Consider the following 22,410-nt stretch of genomic DNA (forward strand, 5'->3'; position numbering starts at 1 on the left):
GAAAGTACTATTATTATTATTTATTACCTTTATTGTAAACACAGTATTAATTGCACAATTTGGACTGGCGATAATTTGCACTTCTTCCATAATAATAATGGATAAACAAGCAAGAAACTGCAGTTCATAGATGTTATTCAGGGACGGTTTGTATAGATTCAGTGTGTTTTAAACGCAATGAATGCATTTCCAGATTGACCGGTGATGCCGCACGGGTTGCTCTCAGTTACAGCAGCTGTTTAAAGCAGGAAAAAGCGAGTTAGCTGTCCTTATCGATGCCAATGTTTTATCGTCTGTAAACGATCTGAACAGTTTTTATAGTTTTACAAGGCAAATTATGAAGCTTACTTTTGATCGTTGCTCGTATTCCATATAAAAAAGAACGAGGACTGAATAGGTATGCTGTTAATTGCTACGATCTTCTGTCAATAAAATATAAAATTTTAAATCTCTGAGCCCTGACTTTTATGTCTTCTTTGGAATAAAAAACAAATGTTGAATGTTCTCAAATAATATGACATTGACGCCCTCCGCATGTTTTTTTTCATTGAAAACGTGGGTGTTACCAGTGGCCGACCCCTGGTCTTGATCATCCTCATTCACCTTTTTAAATTGTAGTAGTGTAACCTTAGTTAGTATTCCTTTTTCTTTTATTTATTTTATGTTTGGGAAACGTGACATTTCAGCTACTGTGATTTTATTTGTAATTAACATTAGTTCCTACCTGCCCTTGTTGACGGGGGACAGGAAAGAGATGACGCGCGTTGGGTAAGAACGGCGTAAATTGTATATGTGCTGTACTGTCTTGCCGTGTGCTGCATTAAAGAAGAATACCACATAAAGAAAATTGTAGCCCATACCAACAACGAGAAATTAGGGTTACAGTAGCTTGTCTGCCATAAATCGAACGCTGCAGGCAGGAGGGCGCACCGTTCAGCTTCTTATATTTGGTTTTAAACTACCGTAATATGCCATAACTTACTTACGTACATAACTATACTAAATATTATATTGTCTGACACAGGCGACCAGTGGTTCGTAGTCTTGGGGATCCATTGACTAAATATTACGAATATTACGGTGGGGGTAGACACTTGTAACGGCTGCCACTGTAATAACCAATCTGGCTATTGGGACATGAAATGTTATTTCATCAGGGGGGAAAAGAGCCTGAGCTTGTGCAGGAGGTCGAGCGGTACCGGCTAGAAATAGTCGGGCTCACCTCCACACACAGCCTGGAACCCAACTACTTGATAGGGGCTGGACCCTCTTCTACTCTGGAGTTGCCTGTGGCAAGAGGCAGCGGGCTGGTGTGGGCTTGCTTATAGCTCCCCAGCTTAGCCGGAGATTTCAGTGCCCATGTGGGAAATGATACCTGGAGAGGTGTGATTGGGAGAAACGGCCTCCCTGATCTGAACCTGAATGGTGTTATGTTATTGGACTTCTGTGCTAGGCACAGTTTGGCTATAACAAACACCATTTTCCAACATAAGGGTGTCCATCGGTGTACCTGGCATCAGGACACCCTAGGCCGGGGGTCGATGATAGACGATGATAGGTGGTGGTGAGTAGGATCCGCTGGCAGGGAAGGAGGCTGGAATAACTTGGCAGGCCCAAACGTATCGTGAGGGTCTGTTGGGAACGTCTGGCTAAACGCTCTGTCAGACAGACCTTTAACTCACACCTCCGGGAGAGCTTTGACCAGATTCCGAGGGAGGTTGGAGACATAGAGTCAGAGTGGAACATGTTCTCCGCCTTCTTGGTCAAAGAGGCCATTTGGAGCTGTGGACGAGGGTGCCTGTCGTGGTGGTAATCCCTGATCCCAGTGGTGGACGTCGGAGGTAAGGGACGCCATCAAGCTGAAGAAGGAGTCCTACCAGGTCTGTTTGACCTGTGGGACTCCTGAGGCAGCTGATGCCGTTGCGGAGGGAAAAACTCGGGCCTGGGAGGAGTTCGGGGAAGCCATGGAGGATGTACTATCACTCGGCCTCAAAGAGATTCTGGCAAACCGTTCAACGCCTCACGAGGGGGAAGCAGTCCTTCACCAACTCTGTTTTCAATAGAGATGGATGTTATTGGATGGTGGAAGGAGTAATTTGAGGATCTCCTCAACCCCTTCAACACGTCTTCTGCTAAGGAAGCAGGGGCAGGGGACTCAGAGGTGGACTTGCTTATCCCTCAGCTCCTCGGTGGCAGGGCAGCAGGGGTGGATGAGATCTGTCCTGAGTACTTCAAGTCTCTGGATGTTGGGGCTGTCTTGGGTGACATGCCTCTGCAACATCGCGTAGACGAGGGGGGCAGTTCCTCTGGACTGCACAACTGGGGTGGTTGTTCCTCTTCACAAAAAGGGGGACAGGAGAGTGTGTTCCGACTATATTGGGATCACACTTCTCAGCCTCCCTGGGAAAGTCTATGCCAGGGTACTGGCCGATAGTCGAACCTCGGATACAGGAGGAACAATGTCGTTTTCGGCCTGGTCGTGGAATGCTGGACCAGCGTTATACCCTCAGCAGGGTGCTTGAGGGTTTGTTTTGCTTTGCTAAGGGCTGTTCGGTCTCTATACAACTGGAGCAGGAGCTTGGTTCGCATTGCCAGCAGTAAGTCAGACCTGTTCCCGGTGCATGTTGGACTTCGGCAGGACTGCCCTCTGTCACTGGTTCTGTTCATTATTTTTATGGACAGAATTTCTAGGCGCAGCCAGGGGCCGGAGCGGGTCTGGTTCTGAGACCACAGGATAGTGTCTCTGCATTTGCAGATGATGTTGTCCTGTTGGCTTCATCGGGCCAGGACCTCCAGCGTGCCCTGGTGAGCGCTGAGCTGAGCGTGAAGCCTCTGGGATGAGTGAGGGAAGGACGGAGTGTGAGATTGACAAACAGATCGGTGCGGCGGCTGCAGTAATGCGGTCAGTGTACCGGTCCACCGTGGTGAAGAGGGAGCGGAGCCGAAAGGCAAAGCTCTCAATTTACTGGTTTACCCTACCCTACTTACCCCTACCCTCACCTATGGTCATGAGCTTTGGGTCATGACCGAAAGGGCAAGATTACGGATAGAAGCGGCTGAAGTGAGCTTCCTCCGTAGGGTGGCTGGAACTCTCTGCTCAGACTGCTGCCCCCACGACCCGGCCCTGGATAAGCGGTTAAAAATGTAAATGTACACATGTAAAAAAAAAATATATATAATAATATATTCATTGTGACACTACTAGGACTGATTTGAACTAGTCATTCAATATGCTATTAAAACATTGCGCTTTGAGGATTTGATCAAAAGGACACAAAACTAATTTAATAATAAATCTAAGGGAGGGTGGTTTGTGGTGCAGTCACACGGCGAGGCAGCGTCCTTTCAGACTACAGGAAGAATGACGCTCCCCTCTGAATAACATCAAACAGCTGCACACCGATAAGAGCCTCTTTGCACACTGTTAGAGTTTTGTGTCGTTCTCCTCTGCAGTTGCAATTTATGACAGACAGGGAACATCAAAGGCCGCCTATTTCCTCACGCGGGGAAACCAGAAGCCAAACGTGTGTCTGTGTGAATGTGACGAGTGGGAGGATGGAAAGGGGTTTATTTAGATGCCACCCAGTCACAAATTACACACCAGATAACTCCTTTTATGATTAAAGCAGAGGAAGGAAATTTCACTCCTGTTTCCTGGGCATGTTGAGAGCTTTACGGAGAGACGGTGGACGGGGATGTCATTACCCAGCAGGCCCAGCATAAAACAGCAGATGATCATAAATTCAAAGGGGAGCACCTGCTTTGTTGTCATTATAATTTAATTAAGAGATACAGCTACTGTATGTGACCACACAGGACTGGACCGTTGCACCAGGTTTGTGTCTGTGTGTGTGCCGCAGTACCTAACGCATATATTAGAGGTTGCAGCAAAAGAAGAGGAACACAGTCTGTCATGTTAGTGTCTCTGCTATTTCATGTCCATCAGCTGATCGTGACATTTAACAGCTGAAAAAGGCGTTGTCTTTGTCACTTCCCTGCACAAAAGGTCGGATGTTCCTGTTTAACACAGTTTTGTACCGCTTCATGAGACTGGGAGGTGAGACCTATTGTATGTAGACAAAAGTAGTGAGTGTGGAGATGTACAGTAGGAGTTTTTTGTAAAAAAAAAAAAGCGTTACAGGTGAGCAAAAGCACAGGTCAAATATAGCTTGACTGAAACTCTGAATAAAATTTACCAGTGCGTTTTATCAGTTTTCATGAGAAAAATGTGTTATTGAAGTAAAGTGAGCCCAATACCTCAAAGTGATAAAATGAGAATGCATAATATTATAAATTTAAAAAAGCACAGTGTTTGCTCTATAACTCTGACGAGTATGAGAGCGCAAGAGTGGGAGAGTTTAAAACATCTCCAGTAGTTTTTATTTTTATGGCCCTAATGTTAATCTTTGAATATTTAGGCTACTTGAGCTCAACAGAATAAGGAAGCAAACCACAAAGCTGTTGTGGGAAAATCATAAGCTAACAATGACGTCAACATGCACAGCAGATTGCATTTGAAGTTGTTCATTTACATTAATCCAGCTCTTAAGCAGCTCTGGCAGTAAACGTGGCTCTTGGCCTGCTAAGTCCCTGGCGTTGGTCACCTGTCTGTCTACCTGGCTGCCGTTTACATCTCTCAACATCACCAAAGCTGCATAGCATGAGTTAACGTGCCACGTTTCACTGCAGCAGCTACGCTGTTTTCTGTCAAATTTAATTAGCACCAGTAGGATACAGAAGTGAGGGTTTCATCAGGCTGATCTTTGCCGCTTATCAACAGGCTCTCTTTGTCACTGTCATTTCCTGTTTCTCTGAAGCAGCTCTTTGTTTAACTGGGTCACTGATATTCAGAAACCTGACTGGATGGATTTTCTAAAACCCTGGCACACAGATGAAGGTGACAGTTCCATCCATAAAGCCAGCCTTGTCAGACCAGTGCTCATGTCTGCCAGTGTGTGACAAGTCACTTTTCCAAATGAATTCCTCTTTTATGCAATGAAACAACCAAGATCAGTCAAGTTATTGCTGAAGTTACAGTAGTTAAGAGAAGTGATTGAATCTTTTCTGTTTTTAGTACAGAGCTAAAAGCAGAATTATTTAATTATTCCCCTACTATCCCCCACCATCCAGCCTGGAGCCTGAGCACCAGCAGGTGCCTATCAACTCACCATGACCTCTGTCTCAAGTGTGTTTGCACAACTCAGAGGGATGAAGAATGTAAGCAGAATAGAAGACGTGTGAGTGTGTATGGGTGGGGGGTGTAGTGTGAAGAATAGCCATGATAAGGTGGCAAAAGGTGTGAGTCAGAGCGGTGGGAGAGGAGATGGGTGATTCAGAGTCTGGCTGGAGATTTTAGCGCATACAGTAATCAAGGTTAGATGATTATAAGAATGCACATGGAGACACTGACAAGCCCAGCTCTGCACACACACAGGCTGTCACCTAGAGGCTGAGATACGTGACATGCAAGAGGCAGAATGTCAGAATGAGTTAGCGAAGAGTCCAAGCTGTTACTGGCAAGAGATGGACAGAGCACTGTGTATCTCACTCCTGTCTGCTCATTACTTTCCCTGCATCAATTATCCTCCGGGTGCAAAGTTTTCACTTAATAAAGTAGAAATTGAAGCATGTGGGAATCGGTGGCGGAGTTTTTTTCACCGATGTTGGGCAGTCATGTAAGTCCACTGCTCGTCAAAACATTTGCATAAGAGTGTTTTGTGAATTAGTGAAGGTTACTTTTAGCATGAGGATTAGCAAGGTGCTCGCTGCTCTCTGGCTGCGGCTGTTGACTTGACAGGCTCTCTTTGTTTCGCCTGATGTTTTTAGAACGCTGAGTCAACACTTTCTGCTGCACTGCTTCAGAACCTACATTCAGTGTGGAACATGGAAAGTGTCCAAACCTGCCCTGCTAAAGATGGTGGGCCACGAAAAATGCCTTTACTGCTCAGCCTTAGAAAATCTGGGCAAAAGATCCTTTAATGATCTTGATGAATTTGATATGATAGAAAGCTTATTGGTGATCTGGCATAATGTCAAGAGAATGAGTTTCTGTAGGATGAAAACTGATTAACATTTAATTGATATAGAGTACTTACAATAGCTACTAAGCCAAAAGCTAAAGCAAAATATGAGCCAGTGATAGTGAAGCATCAATTCCTTTGCTCTGATTAAACCATACTAAAAAAACATGTTTGATCTATCAATGAATTTCCTTTACTTTAGTTGAAATATCAGAATAATATTGAAAGAATGCAAGAATATTGAACTGCAAGAATATTGAAAATTCTCTCTGGTAAGTAAGTAATTCTGGCTCCTCAACAGCCACAAACGATAAGCCTCACCTTGTGAATTTTTTTTTCTCATTTAGATTTATTTCTGCAGCCTACTGGGAAGCTGAGCTGTGAGACAAGGTCTTGAGGCTTGTTTTGGTCTTGTTCCAGAGTAACCAGGGGAATGAGCCATCAGCAGGACCAGCCGTTAACACTGACATGGGCCGACTGGCCTTTACTGACAACGCTGGAGGCACTTGTGTGCTCATCAGCCGGAATGCTGTGAAATATACACGTCTGACTGAGGCAGCTGTGAGACTGTGTAAACGTTTGGGCAACCGTTTTTCCATTCACTGGGGTCCATATCGACCCATTTAACAATTAATAAAGTTCTGTCAGTCATTGGAACAATGCAAATACAATTTGAAGAATAAAGCATATTAATAATAACAGCTTAAGCAGCCAGCCAAGGTCATTTTTAAACAAATCCAAAGGAACATACTTGTCAATCGTGTATTTATTTGTCTTTACATTAACAAGACATTGCAAAATGCAATACAAAAGCTCTGCTGGGAGGATTCGTCCATTTGTTGATCTATTACATTACACGTTTGAATCATTATTCACGTCTGCATGTTTTGTTGTGTCTGTATGTAATAGATGCATCCATAATCGCACTAGCAGATTGGCTGACTGACTATAATTTTATTCTTATTTTTGCATGTTTGTCTTTACATAATAACACCATGTTCTTGCTCTGATGCTTTCTGCAGAGTCATAACATGTACACGCACACACACAAACACTAAGGTTTCTGGAGCTTCCCTATCCAGAGTTGCTAATGACAACATGGTCATGTTTAGCATTCGACAAATCCTGGTCTCACTGTGCCCCAGGTGCACAGGGTGTGTTTTTTTTTAATTCAATCTATCATATTGACATGCATTCACCAGACACACAACAGAGACAGGTGTTCTTTCACAATCATCCTAACATGGCTGGACCTTAAAGGAATGTTAACTGTGGTAAAGTGGTACTCAGTGACAGAAAAAAGGTTGAACAAAAAAAAAAACAATACTACAAAACTATTTCCTAATAATTTATATTTATACATTTAGTCTACTTGGCAGCTCAGCAACTGTCACTCCTTCTGCTGAATGTTATTAATTCAAACAGTAAAGTTTGATGACAGACAACTCAAAGATGCAGAGTGGCAAGGTGTGCTATGAAGAACATCAACAAAGATTGTTGTTGATTGCAGCCCAATTGCTACAACTCTCTGCTGCAATGTTTTCCATTTCCATGGGCATTAATGATTTGTAGAACTGAACACCCAAAACATCTCTGAAAACAATGGGTGTCAAGCCATTTGTTGCCCTCCATAACTGCCAAAAAGAGCAACAATGGGACCAATTTCACAGAATCTTTCCTTTTCAGGTTTTCTATTCTTTGTAATGTTTGTCTACAACATATATTCATATTTCTTTCAGTCATTCATCAGCAATGCTAATAATGACTCCACATTCAGAAAATGTTCTACAGGCAGGAGACAGCTTAATGTTCATTCCTTTGTCCGTGGCTTTTTTGTTTGTTTGTGTTTGATTTCCAATAAGTTTTTTTTTTTGCGAACAACAATCGAGTGGCTCATTCAGTGAGAATTAGGAGGATTTAATAGTTTGGTCTGTTAGTGTAAAGCAACGCTGAAAGGCCAGTGGGCTGGACTGTGGACCAGACGTGTGCTGTGCCAGCTGGTAACAGGTTTCGACTAGTGGAGCTGAGCAAGAGAGATGTTTACTCTCTGCAGGCGTCTTACTTGTTGGCCTGCTGTCTTAGCTGTGACAGTGCGTGTTCGCTGTGTAAAAACACAGCTTCGTACAGCAAAGAGCTGCAGAGAGATTCAGCTGGTGGGAAAAGATGATCATTGTTTTTGTCATTTCATGTCTCTCCTCAGTCACTGTGGACCTGCACAGGCGCTGCACTTGCGCCCACATGATGCATCACACTTACTGTGTCTGCTGTAATGCATATGTGTGTCTGTATCTAGATGAGAGTAGCCAGGGATGATAAAGACTCAGAGCAATATTGCTTCTGCTGAGAGCGACAGTATGAAGAAATCTGCTGGTTTGCATTGTTCTTGATCCAGAGGAGCCTTTAGACCTCGAGGGTTAATAAACAGCTTGCTTTTTACATCTTAATGGCTTTTTCTTGTGTAATGCCTACAGGGCTATGGGGTTTAAAGTTCATTCCCTTTTGTTGATGTCTATGTCTGTAGAATGTAGGTTACAAGCTCAGCTCAGGCTGTGCGCAAAGGGAAATAAAGGGAGATAAAGATATGTAAAGTAATTTTAAGAAATTCCTTTGATCACATGAATGTGTCACAGTGTACTAACAAGAATATGTGAAACAATAAAGTGGGTCTTCTGGTGGTTGGGCCTAATGCTAACCAAAACAATTCTAACCTATCACAGAATAACGCAACCATTAGCCACCTCCTCTACATGGATGACATCAAGCTGTATGCCAAGAGCGAACAAGATTTCTACTCGCTGATACATACCACCAGGATATACAGCCGAGACACTGGAATGTCATTCGGATTGTATAAGTGTGGACAGAGGCTAGCAAGGAGAGGAACTACGAGAAGGCAAGATAGCAGATGTGGAGGATAGTTACAAATACCTTGGAACCCCACAGACAAATGGTAACCACAAAGAGGCCAAAAGGAAAACAGCAACCACTAAGTACCTCCAAAGGGTAAGGCAAGTTTTCAGAAGTCAGCTGAATGGGAAAAACAAAGTCCTGGCAATCAACACCTATTGGCCCTCCCGGTCAGCATGTACCCCGTTGGCATAATAAGACATGGAAGCCACTGACATCAAGACCAGGAAGCTCCTTACAATGCATGGAGGGTTTCAGCCCAAATCCAGCACCCTAAGACTGTACGCTAAGCGAAAGGAAATAGGCCGAGGATTAGTGAACGTCAAAGCCATGATCCAGAATGAAACAACTAAGCTACATGAATCAGGAAAATGGTCCCAACAGATGACATGCTTAAGGAGAAGGAAGAGGAGGAACCCTCATGGAAGGACAAAACCCTACACTGTATGTACCACCGGAAGATAGAAGAAGTGGCTGATACCAACAAATCCTACCAGTGGCTGGACAAAGCTGGACTAGAAGACAGCAAGGAGGCACTAATCCTAGCAGCACAGGAGCAGGCTCTGACTACCAGATCAGAAGAGACTGGGATCTACCACACCAGGGAGGACCCCAGGTGCAGGCTGTGTAAAGATCCCCTGAAACAATCCAGCACATAAGAGTGGGATGCAAGATGCTAGCAGGCAGGACATACATGGAACGCCATAACCAACTGTGCTGAGAACAGGCTGGAAGTCTCAAAGTCTAAATGGAACACACCTCCAAAGGTGGTTGAGAACGACAAAGCTAAGATCCTGTGGGACTTTCAGATACAGACTGACAAACTGGTAATGGCCAACCAACCCGACATAATAGTGGTGGAAAAACAAGAGAACAAGGCTGTAGTGATAGATGTAGCAATCCCAGGTGATAGCAAGATCAGGAATACAGAAAGAAGAGATAAGGAGGTTGTGGAGGGTGAGGGCACAAGTGGTACCCGTGGTGATGAAAACACTGGGGGCTCTAACTCCCAAACTGGGAGAGTGGCTCCAGCAGATTCCAGGAACAACATCCGAGATCTCTGTCCAGAAGAATCCAGTCCTCTGAACAGTATAACAATATATATATACTCTCTATTCTCACCCTCCGCGGGTGGTCTCATCCTTCCATGTATGCTTTCCCTGCCAGCATCTTACACCCTGCAGTTATGTGCTGGACCGTCTCTGGGGCCTCTTTGCACAGTCTACACCTTGGGTCTTGTCTGGTGTGGTAGATCTGGGCCTCTATGGCTCTGGTGCTCAGGGCCTGCTCCTGTGCAGCCAGGATGAGTGCCTCTGTGCTGTCCTTCAGCCCAGCCCTTTCAAGCCATTGGTAGGATTTGTTGAGATCAGCCACTTCAGTTATGTTCCGGTGGTACATCCCGTGCAAGGGCTTGTCCTCCCATGATGGTCCCTCTTCCAGCATCTCATCCTCTGTTCTCCACTGCCTGAGACATTCACTCAGCACGTCATCTGTCGGGGCCTTATCCTTGATGTACTTATGGATCTTGGATGTTTCATCCTGGATAGTGGCTCTCACGCTCACTAGTCCTCGGCCTCCTTCCTTGCGGCTAGCGTACAGTCTCAGGGTGCTGGATTTGGGGTGGAACCCTCCATGCATGGTGAGGAGCTTTCGTGTCTTAACATCTGTGGTCTGTATCTCTTCCTTTGGCCACCTTATTATTCCCGCAGGGTATCTGATCACTGGCAGAGCGTAGCTGTTTATTGCCCGGGATTTGTTCTTGCCATTGAGCTGGCTTCTTAGGACTTGCCTTACTCGTTGGAGGTATTTGGCTGTTGCCGCATTCCTTGTTGCCTGCTCAAGGTTGCCGTTTGCCTGTGGTATTCCAAGGTACTTGTAATTGTCCTCAATGTCTGCTATTGTTCCTTCTGGGAGTGAGACCCCTTCTGTGTGGATTACCTTGCCTCTCTTTGTCACCATCCTCCCACATTTCTCGAGTCCGAATGACATCCCGATGTCCGAGCTGTAGATCCTGGTGGTGTGGATCAGCGAGTCGATGTCTCGCTCACTCTTGGCGTACAGCTTGATGTCATCCATGTAGAGGAGGTGACTTATGGTGGCCCCGTTCCGGAGTCGGTATCCATAGCCAGTCTTGTTTATTATTTGGCTGAGGGGGTTCAGACCTATGCAGAACAGCAGTGGGGACAGTGCATCTCCTTGGTATATGCCACATTTGATAGATACTTGGGCAAGCGGCTTCCCATTGGCTTCAAGGGTGGTTCTCCACAACCTCATCGAGTTTGCAATGAAGGCCCTTAGAGTTCTGTTGATGTTGTACAGCTCCAAGCATTCAGTGATCCATGTGTGTGGCATTGAGTCATAGGCTTTCTTGTAGTCGATCCAGGCTGTGCACAGGTTGGTGTGTCGCATTCTGCAGTCTTGGGCGACTGTTCTGTCTACCAGGAGTTGGTGTTTGGCTCCTCTGGTATCCTTACCAATGCCCTTCTGTGCTTCGCTCATGTATTGACTCATGTGCCCACTTATCTTAGCTGCGATGATGCCTGACATGAGCTTCCATGTTGTGGAGAGGCAGGTTATTGGCCGGTAGTTGGATGGGACTGCACCCTTTGAGGGATCCTTCATTATCAGGATCGTTCGCCCTTCGGTTAGCCAATCAGGGTGAGTCCCATCCCTTAGCAGCTGGTTCATTTGTGCTGCCAGGCGCTCATGGGTTGCAGTGAGCTTCTTTAGCCAGTAGGCGTGGATCATGTCAGGGCCAGGTGCTGTCCAGTTTTTCATACCTGAGACTCTATGTTGGATGTCTGCCACTGTGATAGTCACTGGATTCTGTTCAGGGAGGTTGCTGTGGTCTTCCAGATCCACCAGCCACTGTGCATCACTGTTGTGTGATGCCTCCCTTTCCCATATGCCTTTCCAGTACTGTTCAGTTTCCAGCCTTGGTGGGTCTGCTCTGTTGTTATTACCCTGCCATTGAGAGTACACTTTCGCAGGTTGTGTTGCGAACAGCCGGTTTATTCGTCTGGCTTCGTTATCTCTGGTGTATCTCTTTAGGCGGCTGGCCAAGGCTTGTAGCCTTTGCTTGGCAGTTTTGAGTGCTTCAGGTATGGTCATCTGGCTGTACCTCTTGGGCATCGGTCTTTTCATTGCACCTCTCTGGGCCTCTGTCATTTGGCTCACTTCCCTCCGAGCTGCCTTGATTTTTGCCTCCAACCTTCGTTTCCATGGTGGGTATTGTTTCTCATGTGCTCTTATAGCCAAGCACCTCTAGGATCACTGATGCTGAAGTGTATATCAGCTCATTGGTTTCTGTGATTGTTGTGGTAGGGATCGCTCTCAATGCTGCATTCACATCTTCCATGAGACTTTCTGATGGTACTTCACTTAGCCGTTGTAGTGGGGTTCGGGGTTGCCTGTTCAATCTCGCCATGATCTTATCTTTCATGTCAGTCGCTGCCTCGCTCAGCGTATCTGTGCTTATTGGGGCTTCGTACCCAATTTCCGGTTGGGGAAACCTCCCTGGTTTCACCATCCTGGCTCCTGGCTCCCCCTTGTCGTAGCATTTGTGTTGTATCTCGTCAATCTCAAGTTGTGATAGAAGATGCCGTTTGTGGATGTTGGAACATCCTACTAGCTACTAGTTGCTTCGCCGTCAGCCTTGAATGTGGGTTTCTCCGTTCCCATTCACCGCACATTCTTTGCATGTAGCCCCTCTGACTAGGGTTACTTGAGTAGTAGCATTCCAACAGAGCCTTGTTCTCGCATCTCAGCCATTTCTTTCTTGTTCCAGTAGCCCACTTCTCGCCAAGGTGCTCTGGTTCCCCAACACCTGACGCAGACCTTGTTAGACCGGGCGACGTCTGAGCCGGTATCTCATGTGGTTCATTGTCTCTCATGATATGAGGTAGGCGGTAGCTTGAAGGGTCTTGCCCAAGGACCCACACGGGATGCTTTTTTTCTGCCCTAACGGGGATCCGAACCGGGGACCACCCGTATACAAGTCTTGCGACTTTACCAAATGAGCTATCCAGTGAGCCATATATATATGGCTATATATATATATATGGCTATATATATGGCTATATATATGGCTATATATATGGCTATATATATGGCTATATATATATATATATATATATAATTCTTGGTGAAAAGATGAATTTTCCAATTTGAATTTAACAGTGCTAAGACATAACAAGGCGTCTCAGTGAAGTTTCAAACAAGACAGACCAGATGCGACGCGGGAGCACATTGCCTTTGGTTGCTGCTTTAATGCTTCATCCTCCGTCTCTTTTTTTGTCTCTCTTTGTCTTTTAGTTTTAATGTCAGGGTCGCTGTAGAGCCCAACCAGGCTCCTGAGGTGAAATGAGGTTGTGGCAGGACATGCCTGATTGATTCAAATGCCAATATCCTTGACTGCCTGTCATGAGGAACAGGAAGGTAGGAAGTGGGATGGGGTTAGAGAGAGAGAGGGCTACCAGTGGTCTGACCTCCAGCTTTGCCCCTGCCCTTGGTGGTATGAGGAGTTCCAGGTGGAATACAGCATAGACCTCTGCTCCCCTGTGTCCTTTTGACCCTTACTGCCAATGTTTCTGGCCCACCCAGGCCTGGGAGCTGCATTAAGCATCAACCCCACTACTGTCTTCCTGAAAATGACTTTGCTGTTATCAGATAATACTGTAAGTATGGATAAGACACTAGTGGTTAAGGGCAACAGATTTAAACTTATCCATGATTCTAAATAAACCCATTAACCCATACATTAAATTTGTAAGACAGTACTCTATTTATAGAAAGCTGGTGAAAGTGTGTGGGTATGTGTGAACTACTTATAATGACAGACTAGGAGACTGAGGCTTAATATAAAAGAGGGAAAATATTCCCTGCTTTATCCATCTTGCAACGCAGACAGAAAGTTCCCTAAACCTCCTGTGTGGTATGAATTGAAGAAGCTAATCTATTTACAGGGAGAGAACGAGGGCGAGAGAACGAGGGTGGCATTGTTGGCAATCTGTACGTTTTCATTTCGCACTGTTCAGTAAAGATTAACAAAAGTGAGAGGAGTAAATAGAAATATCTCCACGATCACATTAATTGTTTGAGGTGAAATGTTTAGCATTTGTCGAAGTCCTTTCACAACAACATCAAAGACGTCCCATCCTCGTTCCCTTTTACATAAACTGTATTAAGTGGTGTGTGTCTTTGTCTCACATTCATGCTCTTGTCTCTTTCTGTCCGTCTCTTTCTCTCTGCCCATTTCTCACCACATCTACAACTCTGAGTCGAGCATGAGTGGCAAGGAATTAAGTGTTTTCCGGCCCTGGGTGACTTGCTCCTCTCATAGACCAAGGCCAAGTCTCAGCATGCCGTGGCATAGTTTACAAAGAGCCCGCACACACACACACACACACACACACACACACACACACACACACACACACACACACACACACACACACACACACACACACACACACACACACACACACACACACACACACACACACACACACACACACACACACACACACGCACGCACGCACACACACACACACACACACATGGAGGTGCACCAATTCCCCACACGCACAATACTCCAGCTCCTGCCAGCTTTTTCCATACGTGCGGGCTCCTGGTTTGTTTTCTAGTTCACCCCTCTAACAGAGTTTACATGCGTATGTGAGGTGAAGTGATGCTTGGAGTCTCACACAGAGACTCAGTTAGTTCATGCAGCACCCTCCCCCTCTGGCCTTATAACCTGATGTTCATTAACCACTTGGCAGCTCGCATCAAAACTAAAACATGGAACTAAATTTATATATTAGCTCTATGACTGGTTAATGCAAAGATAAAAAAACAGTGGCTAATGGAACACTCAGGAATGGCTTTGTTGTTCCAACAGGCTGCAGGAAAGACTGGTGGGCTTCAGCCATGTGCGCCACCTCAGTTAAGAAGTTTGAACTTCTTGCTTGTACTGTAGCAATTACACCGAGTAAACTTTAAACTTTATATATAATGTGTAATAACTGTACACACACACACACACACACGCACGCACGCACGCACGCACGCACGCATACACACACACACACATACACACACACACACACACACACACACACACACACACACACACACACACACACACACACACACACACATATTTTGATTCCCGGCATTTAAGATAAGATAAGATAAGTCCCACAATGGGGAAATTTCATCGTTGCAGTAGCAGTACACTTATAGAACAAGAGCAGGATCAAAAGTATGTACAATTTAAAAATAAGATAAAGATGCATCATCCATCCATCCATCCATTTTCCAAGCAGCTTATTCCCTAATGCGGGGTCACGGGGGTGCTGGAGCCTAACCCAGCTGGCTATGGGCGAGAGGCAGGGTACACCCTGGACGGGTCGCCAGTCCATCGCAGGGCAACACAGAGACACACAACCATTCACACACACACTCACACCTACGGGCAATGGAGAGAGTCCAATCAACCTAATGCACGTCTTTGGAATGAAGATGCATAATATATACTGTATATACACATGTATACTAAAAAGGTAATGGGTAATTCTACCATGGATTGTCTAAATGTTGCACAAGATAATAAAAAAGATTGCCCAAACATTTAGATGGTGACTACAGTATAAGGTGATATTAATTACAGTTGTAGTAACAATTACAAATATCAGTGGTTCACTGGGAGCAGCTAGGTGCAGTATAAACGACATATGGTGTCGCTCCTTCAGACACTTAGGATGCATCGGTCTGTCACTGAAGAAGCTGCACATGATGACAACGTTTCATACAGTGGGTAGACATCGTTCTCCATCATGGATGATAACTTAGCTACCATCCTACTTTCTCCCACCTCCTGCACTGAATCAAGAGGCAGCCCCAGAACGGAGCTGGCCTTCCTAACCAGCTTCTCCAGTCGCCTCCTGTCTGCTGCTGAGATGCTGCTGCACCAGCAAACCACTCCATAAAAGATGGCTGATGTCACCGCAGAGTCTTTAGGAGTGGTCCCTGAACTCCAAAGGACCTTAGTCTCCTTAACAGATAAAGTCTGCTCTGTCTGCTTTAAGGCTGTGTGTTGCTATTATTACCATTTATTATTAATACCTACTCCGTTACTTTCAGCTTAAAGTGACATACATGTACAGCTATGTGGGCTTTCAACTTTCAATTGCTGCAATCAGCATGTTTAGTTGAGCTGAGCTGGAGTTCTGTGTGAAACGCTTTCGTGTGTAATTGCCTCCCACTCTTCCCTGCTCTCTTCTCCCTTTTTGCTGTTATTAAATGTAAGTGGAAGAGGGAATGTCTCCATTTAACTTCACATATTCTGAGGTAGGTCAAACATCCTGTTGGCACTGATGATGAGAAACCATGAAGTGATTATCAATCTGTTGCAAGTTATTGTACAAATGAAGAATACAGCTGCTATGCAATGTTCAGGATTTACAGACCTAAGGCACAGCAGATACTGTACCTGCAAAGGCTCATTGCTTCACCATCACCAGTCTAATACACACCACCTTCCCACAAACGGCTTGCTCCTCACACCAGGCGCCACTAGTGACTGTTTGCTTTGCTTCGACTGACCCTCCAGTGAAACCACAGCCTGAACGTGTGTCTATGAGGCCTTGTCGAATTGCCTCTGCGGTTTACATGTAAATCCAACTTTCAGCAATGGCTCAGCTGTAGGCAAGAAATTATTTCTCCAAATGTCCCGCGAACACTATGAAAGCCTCAGCATTATTTTGTCAGCGCAGCGTTTACAAGAGAAAATGTGGTCATGTGATCCAGAACCTGCTTTTTTAGGAATTGGCTTTTTTCTACTGCTTAGTCGTCTTTTCCACTTATGTCTTCTCTTAAATTTTTTTTCCAGAACTGGCTTCTGGTATCTTGTTACTGTGTGTGTGTGTGTGTGTGTGTGTGTGTGTGTGTGTGTGTGTGTGTGTGTGTGTGTGTGTGTGTGTGTGTGTGTGTGTGTGTGCGCGCGCTCGCACAGTGGGCTGGGATGCACTAAGCAGTCTCCATCTGTGGGCCAGATTAAATGCGGAATGCGGAGGGAAAGAGAGGAAGAGGGAATGAGCAAAAGGAGTGCCGGCACATTCAGTCTAGGAGAATGTGCGTGTGGGTTTTAGCATGGAAGCTACACTATGTGCCGAGTTGGCCCTCGCTGTGTGCCATGTGTAAAGCATGTGGCCTGTCTGCCAACATGGCAATCATGAAGCAGAATCTCCCGGTTGCAGGGCGCTCTCAGCCAGCGTTGCTGCAGTCGTGAGCAGTTAGCGTCATGATTGGATATCATCTGGCCAAAAACAATAAAATTTCAGTTGTATCATCAAACAACACCTACAGGTTATTTTTGTTAATACTCGAAGCAACGGCAACAGCCCCCATGCCCTCATGAATCTCACAGCTGTTATTACAACAGCATCTCTTTCCAACAAACTTGCTTTGGGCAGAGAACCTTAAGTCAATGCAAGTATCTGTATTTAGATGCATATGGTTACGTGTTACAGTGAGTGGCATCGGCACGATAAGTCAGCTAAAGTCACCTGTAGCCTGATTAATCAATACATGATAAGCCATTTGATTAACTGGATAGTCAATTCAAACACAACATTTTTCAGTTCTTCAGCTAAATGTCAGAATTCTACTATAGGTTTATTATTTGTATGTGTGTATGTGGCCTAAAGAGGTTTGAAAAGAGAATCAGGGTCACAATATGTTTCTATTGCACAGGCAAATTGTAAAATTGTTTATTCCCTGAAAATACAGAAGTGACACTGTGTTCATGACTCTCCTGTTCACTGCACAACAAGCCAATGCTCACTCGCCAGTATTTTCACTTTTAACCCACGCATGAGTGGCCAAACCAGTTTCCCCCAAAGCTATAAAGCAAAGTTATCTATTATTTTATCTACATATCTTTTGTGAGTCACGCAGCAACAAGGTCCCAAAGTCTTAAACCACCACATGACTTAAATGTGCAACACAATGTGTTTTCCTCACGAGTATCACTTGGAAGGAGAATAACCTGTGGCTGAATGTACCAAGGTCAGGTGTGCTTTTAGGGGATTCTTAAAAGCAAACCACAGACATGAGATGGTGTCAACAAACATTGGCACAACAGCAAATTAGTTTTAATTAGCCTTTTGGATTCATTAAGCAACAAGCGGCAGCTGAAGCAGATCTCAGACAGAAAGCAGGGTAGAGAAGTGAAGGGCGAACACTACCTGAAACTAAACGCCTCAGTATTTACACTACTGTGCTCGAATGGATATTTAAAGCATAGATCAATCGCATGTCCCTCATCCACACGTCCAGGAGTAAGGGTCATGTTTGTGTGCAGTAAGGCCTTAGAAGAACGTCTGTTTGCAAAACACATTTGTCCAGGTTTCACTGGAGCATTTGACCTTAGAGAAGCAAAGACGCACAAATTTCATTGTGTAGTTACGGCAAACAGAGTAGAAGCAGTTAAAAAGCTCCAAGAATTCTGAATATGAGTTAACCTCTGTCTGTCTGGGAAGAATATCATTCTTCTCCCCTTTTTTACTACTGAAAATGTGTCTTCAGGCCAAAGAACTAGCATATTTTAATTTATATTGCTGGGAGCTTCACAGAACAAAGCAATAGTTTCCAAAATGTTTCCTTGATTTACTTTTGGCTCAGTACTGCACATCACTTTACCTATTTGCTATAAGGATTAATAAAGTTAGTGTATAGCCATAAGGATGAATGTTTTCAAAAAAGTGATGTATTCATTCATGTGACTGTTTAACTTTGCTGCCTCTCTCAGTTATGAAGCTCCTAAAGGCACATTTGATACACAAACCTGAACTTATCCTCAGAAGGCTGTTTCATCTCCTGGCTTATATATTTTCTAGATCTCAGTTCCACAAACCACCCACACACTTGGCACACTGGGCGATAACCAGTGAGAGATACTAGACTTTGAGGCCCACTAACTCTTCTTTCCTATAAATCTTTGCCCTGTGCTCTGACATCCTGAACAAAATGCACGGAGGCTGTAGCTAGACGTTTTGATGAACTACATGTAAACCAGCCGCACGTTTTGGAGCTTGCCTGTTAAATGTTCAGTCAGCAAAGTGCTATTCGCCAGCATCACACTGCGCTCACATTAGCGCTCACGGCATGAGAAGAAAGAACAACAGATAGAGGATGGAGTGATTAGAACTCCTAAAGTTTAACTTAGGCCTAAAGGAAGACAGGGATTACATGAGGTTTACCTGGAGAGAGGTCTCCGTCACTCTGCTCTCCGGAGTCTGAATCCATCTTCCTGCAGGACGCGTGGAGGCTGCAGAAGCTCTCTGATGGCTCTTTCTTCTGGGTTCCTTTTCTTTTCCAGGGACTCTGCAGACCCTTCAGGGAAAGAAGGACTAATGCAAGTTTTAGTTGTTGTTTTCAAACTTTTCTCTTAATCTGGATCACTGCAGCTGAGGGAGGAATGATACTGGGCTGGAGTTGTCTATCTTCTTCTGCACCGTTTGCTCTCCTCTCCTGACTCTGTCAGTTTTCCTTTCTCCTTCTCCCAGTCATCTACTCTCTCTCCTCTGACGCTCCCTCCCCTTCGCCTACTCTCGGTCCATCCCCTTCTCGGTTTCACCCTCCCTTGTATCTGCCACTCAGTTTCTTTCCCTCCCCCTCCTCTCATTCAGCGCTGTCACACCCGGTCTCTTCACGCTCTCACCACTCTAACTCTTTCTCTACCTCTTTCTGTATGCTGTAAGTGCCGTCTCTTCCTCTCTCTCTCTCTCTCTCTCTCTCTCTCTCTCTCTCTCTCTCTCTCTCTCTCTCTCTCTCTCTCTCTTCCTCACTCCCCGGCCTCTGTTTTTGTGTGAGAGTGCTGCCTGTGTTTTAGCAGGGGCCAAAGAAGATATTTATTCAAAGCAGCCTGAAATGTATCTTCTGCAGTAAAATTTGCTTGTTACTGTGTGTTATTGCATGAGTCGGTGTTGGCATTGGTCAAACAAAGCGGAGCCAGGCTGTTTTTGTACTGTTAAGCTTTTGTATTCTTCAAAAGTAACAGGAAAGTACATTTAAATACCAAATGCAAATTTAGGGCAAAAATCCAGCCTAACTGGTGCAACGGGTTAAAGCCCTGCCACATGCCACATGCTAACAAGGCTTTGTTTTAACAAATGCAATTTTAGCTGAATGTGGAATTTGGTCCAGATCACACTTTCCAAAATTGAGTAGTTTTTACTCACTGGTTTCCTCTTAATGTAAGATCACACCTGTTGCTGCTTCTACTCACCAAAATGGAAATTGTTCTTCTTCTCTTCTTGGTGTGAAAAGGTACTCAACATCTGGAACCTTGCTCGATGTTCTCCCTGATGACTTATTACCACATGAACCTGCTGTCACTGCCCTCCTGTTTTTTCTGGAAGATGCTCCACATAAAGTCACTTGTTTCTGAAAAGAGACAATACTGTATCTGGGGTGGACTGCAGATTGTGTAACCTCTTTCCAACTCCAAATTAAAGTCAGTTTTGTTTGCATGAGAAATACTTTTTAAGCGCTTTAAGCCTGGCTGCATTTGTAGTGTCCAGCTTGTTTGTTGACTCATATTTTTACACTTTCAACAATGGGGAAGAAAGAAGTTTAATTTAGAAGATATAACAAGTTCTCCACCCACTTATCATTTTAAATGTTGTAACTTTATCTTAATTATTTAAAACCTCTTTTGTCCACAGCTGAGGAGGAGAAACAGATAAATATAGTATATATTCCCAGTGTATACTGGAAAATAGCTTAGCATGCAGCCAAAAATAGATCTGAGACATGAGTGTGATGTATAACATGTGTGAAGCCATCTCAGGCCGAGGCTTTCTTTTAATAAGCCTCAATGTGATTGTGTCACATTCAGAAATGAGGGGGCAGGTGGGCCTGCAGTTGGTGGTCTGACAACAGTTGTAGGCTATATGATCTCCCAGGTGTGGATCTGACTGTTGCTCAGCATGGATACTGGCCACCAGATGGCTGGACCCTGCTTGCCCACTGCCCAAGGCTTGTCTTTAGCATTGTGTGCCTATTTATACTATGACAAAAACAAGATTGTCCAGAGGAGCTGAGCTACGTGTAAGTTAAGGTTGATTTGAATGTGAGTAAAAACCTGCCCATTAGGAATAAACACAAATATACTGTATGTGGATGATCCAAAATGTGTCTGTCTGTCTGTCTGTCTGTCTGTCTGTCTGTCTGTCTGTCTGTCTGTCTGTCTGTCTGTCTGTCTGTCTGTCTGTCTGTCCATGTTGTTACAACTCCACTATACAGCAAGCAATAAATACCTCTGTGAATTTATTACTAATGTAATGTTAGTCAGCATGGTCTGGTAGTTGTGACACTGAACACTGGCACACTGAAGTCTCAAAAGCAAACAAGAGAAACAACAGCACCAAAACTGTACCAAACTCTAACCGCTACTGTACAATCTGGAACCATGATTTACTGGCATATGACAGAAGAAGAAACAGAGGATCTGTCATGATAATTACCACCAGTCTCTTCTGATGTTCAATGAGGAATAATGGAGGTGACTTGCAATAAAAACCCAAAAGCCACACAGTGAGAGTTTGCCTTTGATCCAGATAAAGCCTTACAGTGTGGGCTTTTTTTATACCGGCTGGCCTGATGGCAGCAATTCATTCCTCTTTCACAGGGGAGTCGGTCTACATTTAGCATTTTCGCCAGCATTCTCATGATTATCAATGTGCATAAAGTCACATACTCCCTGCGGCTCAGAAACCATTCTCAGCATCATAGAAAACATTGTTATTTGTAAATGTAGAGGGCACAGTTCTCATTGACAAAGTAGCAATATCATAAAGAGATGAGTACATTGCCAGTTTACCATTTCTGGTAGATGTTTCTATGGCAACGCTGCCTCTCTTTTTTTTATAAAACATTAATCCAGCAGGGGACTAAAATGGAGAGACAATATGGCGACTGACATTTCAAAACTTTAACACAACTTAATGTGTACAAGTGTGTCGGTGTTTACTGTACAGGACCAAATTCAGACCTAAGACGCAAACACTCATGTTCATAAACAACTTTCATTGTCTGTTTATGAGGTAATTATAGGAAGATGATGCTTAAGGGTAGAACTGGGGACTAAGAAATGCATTATTATTTAGAGTATGAACATTTAACTGAAACAACACACGACAAGGCAACATTTTGGCTAAAGGCATACAAATACTGTATAGCTCATACTATGGAGTCAAATTCAGTCAGATTAGATTTGTGTGTGCATAATCTGTGCCTGCGAAACCGATCTGTGAGGTTGTAACCAGATTCGTACTTGTAGACTTAGTGGGGCTATAACATGCTTAGACTTATAATTTGGAGCGTCAAAAATACGCACAAATCTTGGCTAAATTTACAAGTAAAATAACGTGACCTTAATTTGCCTCCACACTCTGATTGGCTAATGAACAAGGAAGCT

General features: G+C 44.4%; 1 protein-coding gene across 1 annotated transcript in view; it reads right to left on the bottom strand.

Moving 5' to 3' along the window:
• The window catches only part of tnfaip8l3 (tumor necrosis factor, alpha-induced protein 8-like 3), a 25,263-nt gene extending 5,673 nt beyond the window's left edge, over nucleotides 1-19,590 (bottom strand). The window contains exon 1 of the mRNA XM_029144623.3: nucleotides 19,190-19,590. Within this exon, the coding sequence (XP_029000456.1) occupies nucleotides 19,190-19,235 (46 nt within the window). The 5' untranslated portion in view covers nucleotides 19,236-19,590. The remainder of the gene's footprint in view (nucleotides 1-19,189) is intronic.
• Between the last annotated feature and the right edge of the window lie 2,820 nt (nucleotides 19,591-22,410).

This window comes from Betta splendens, chromosome 3, assembly GCF_900634795.4.
Source record: "Betta splendens chromosome 3, fBetSpl5.4, whole genome shotgun sequence".
Lineage (NCBI taxonomy): Eukaryota > Metazoa > Chordata > Actinopteri > Anabantiformes > Osphronemidae > Betta > Betta splendens.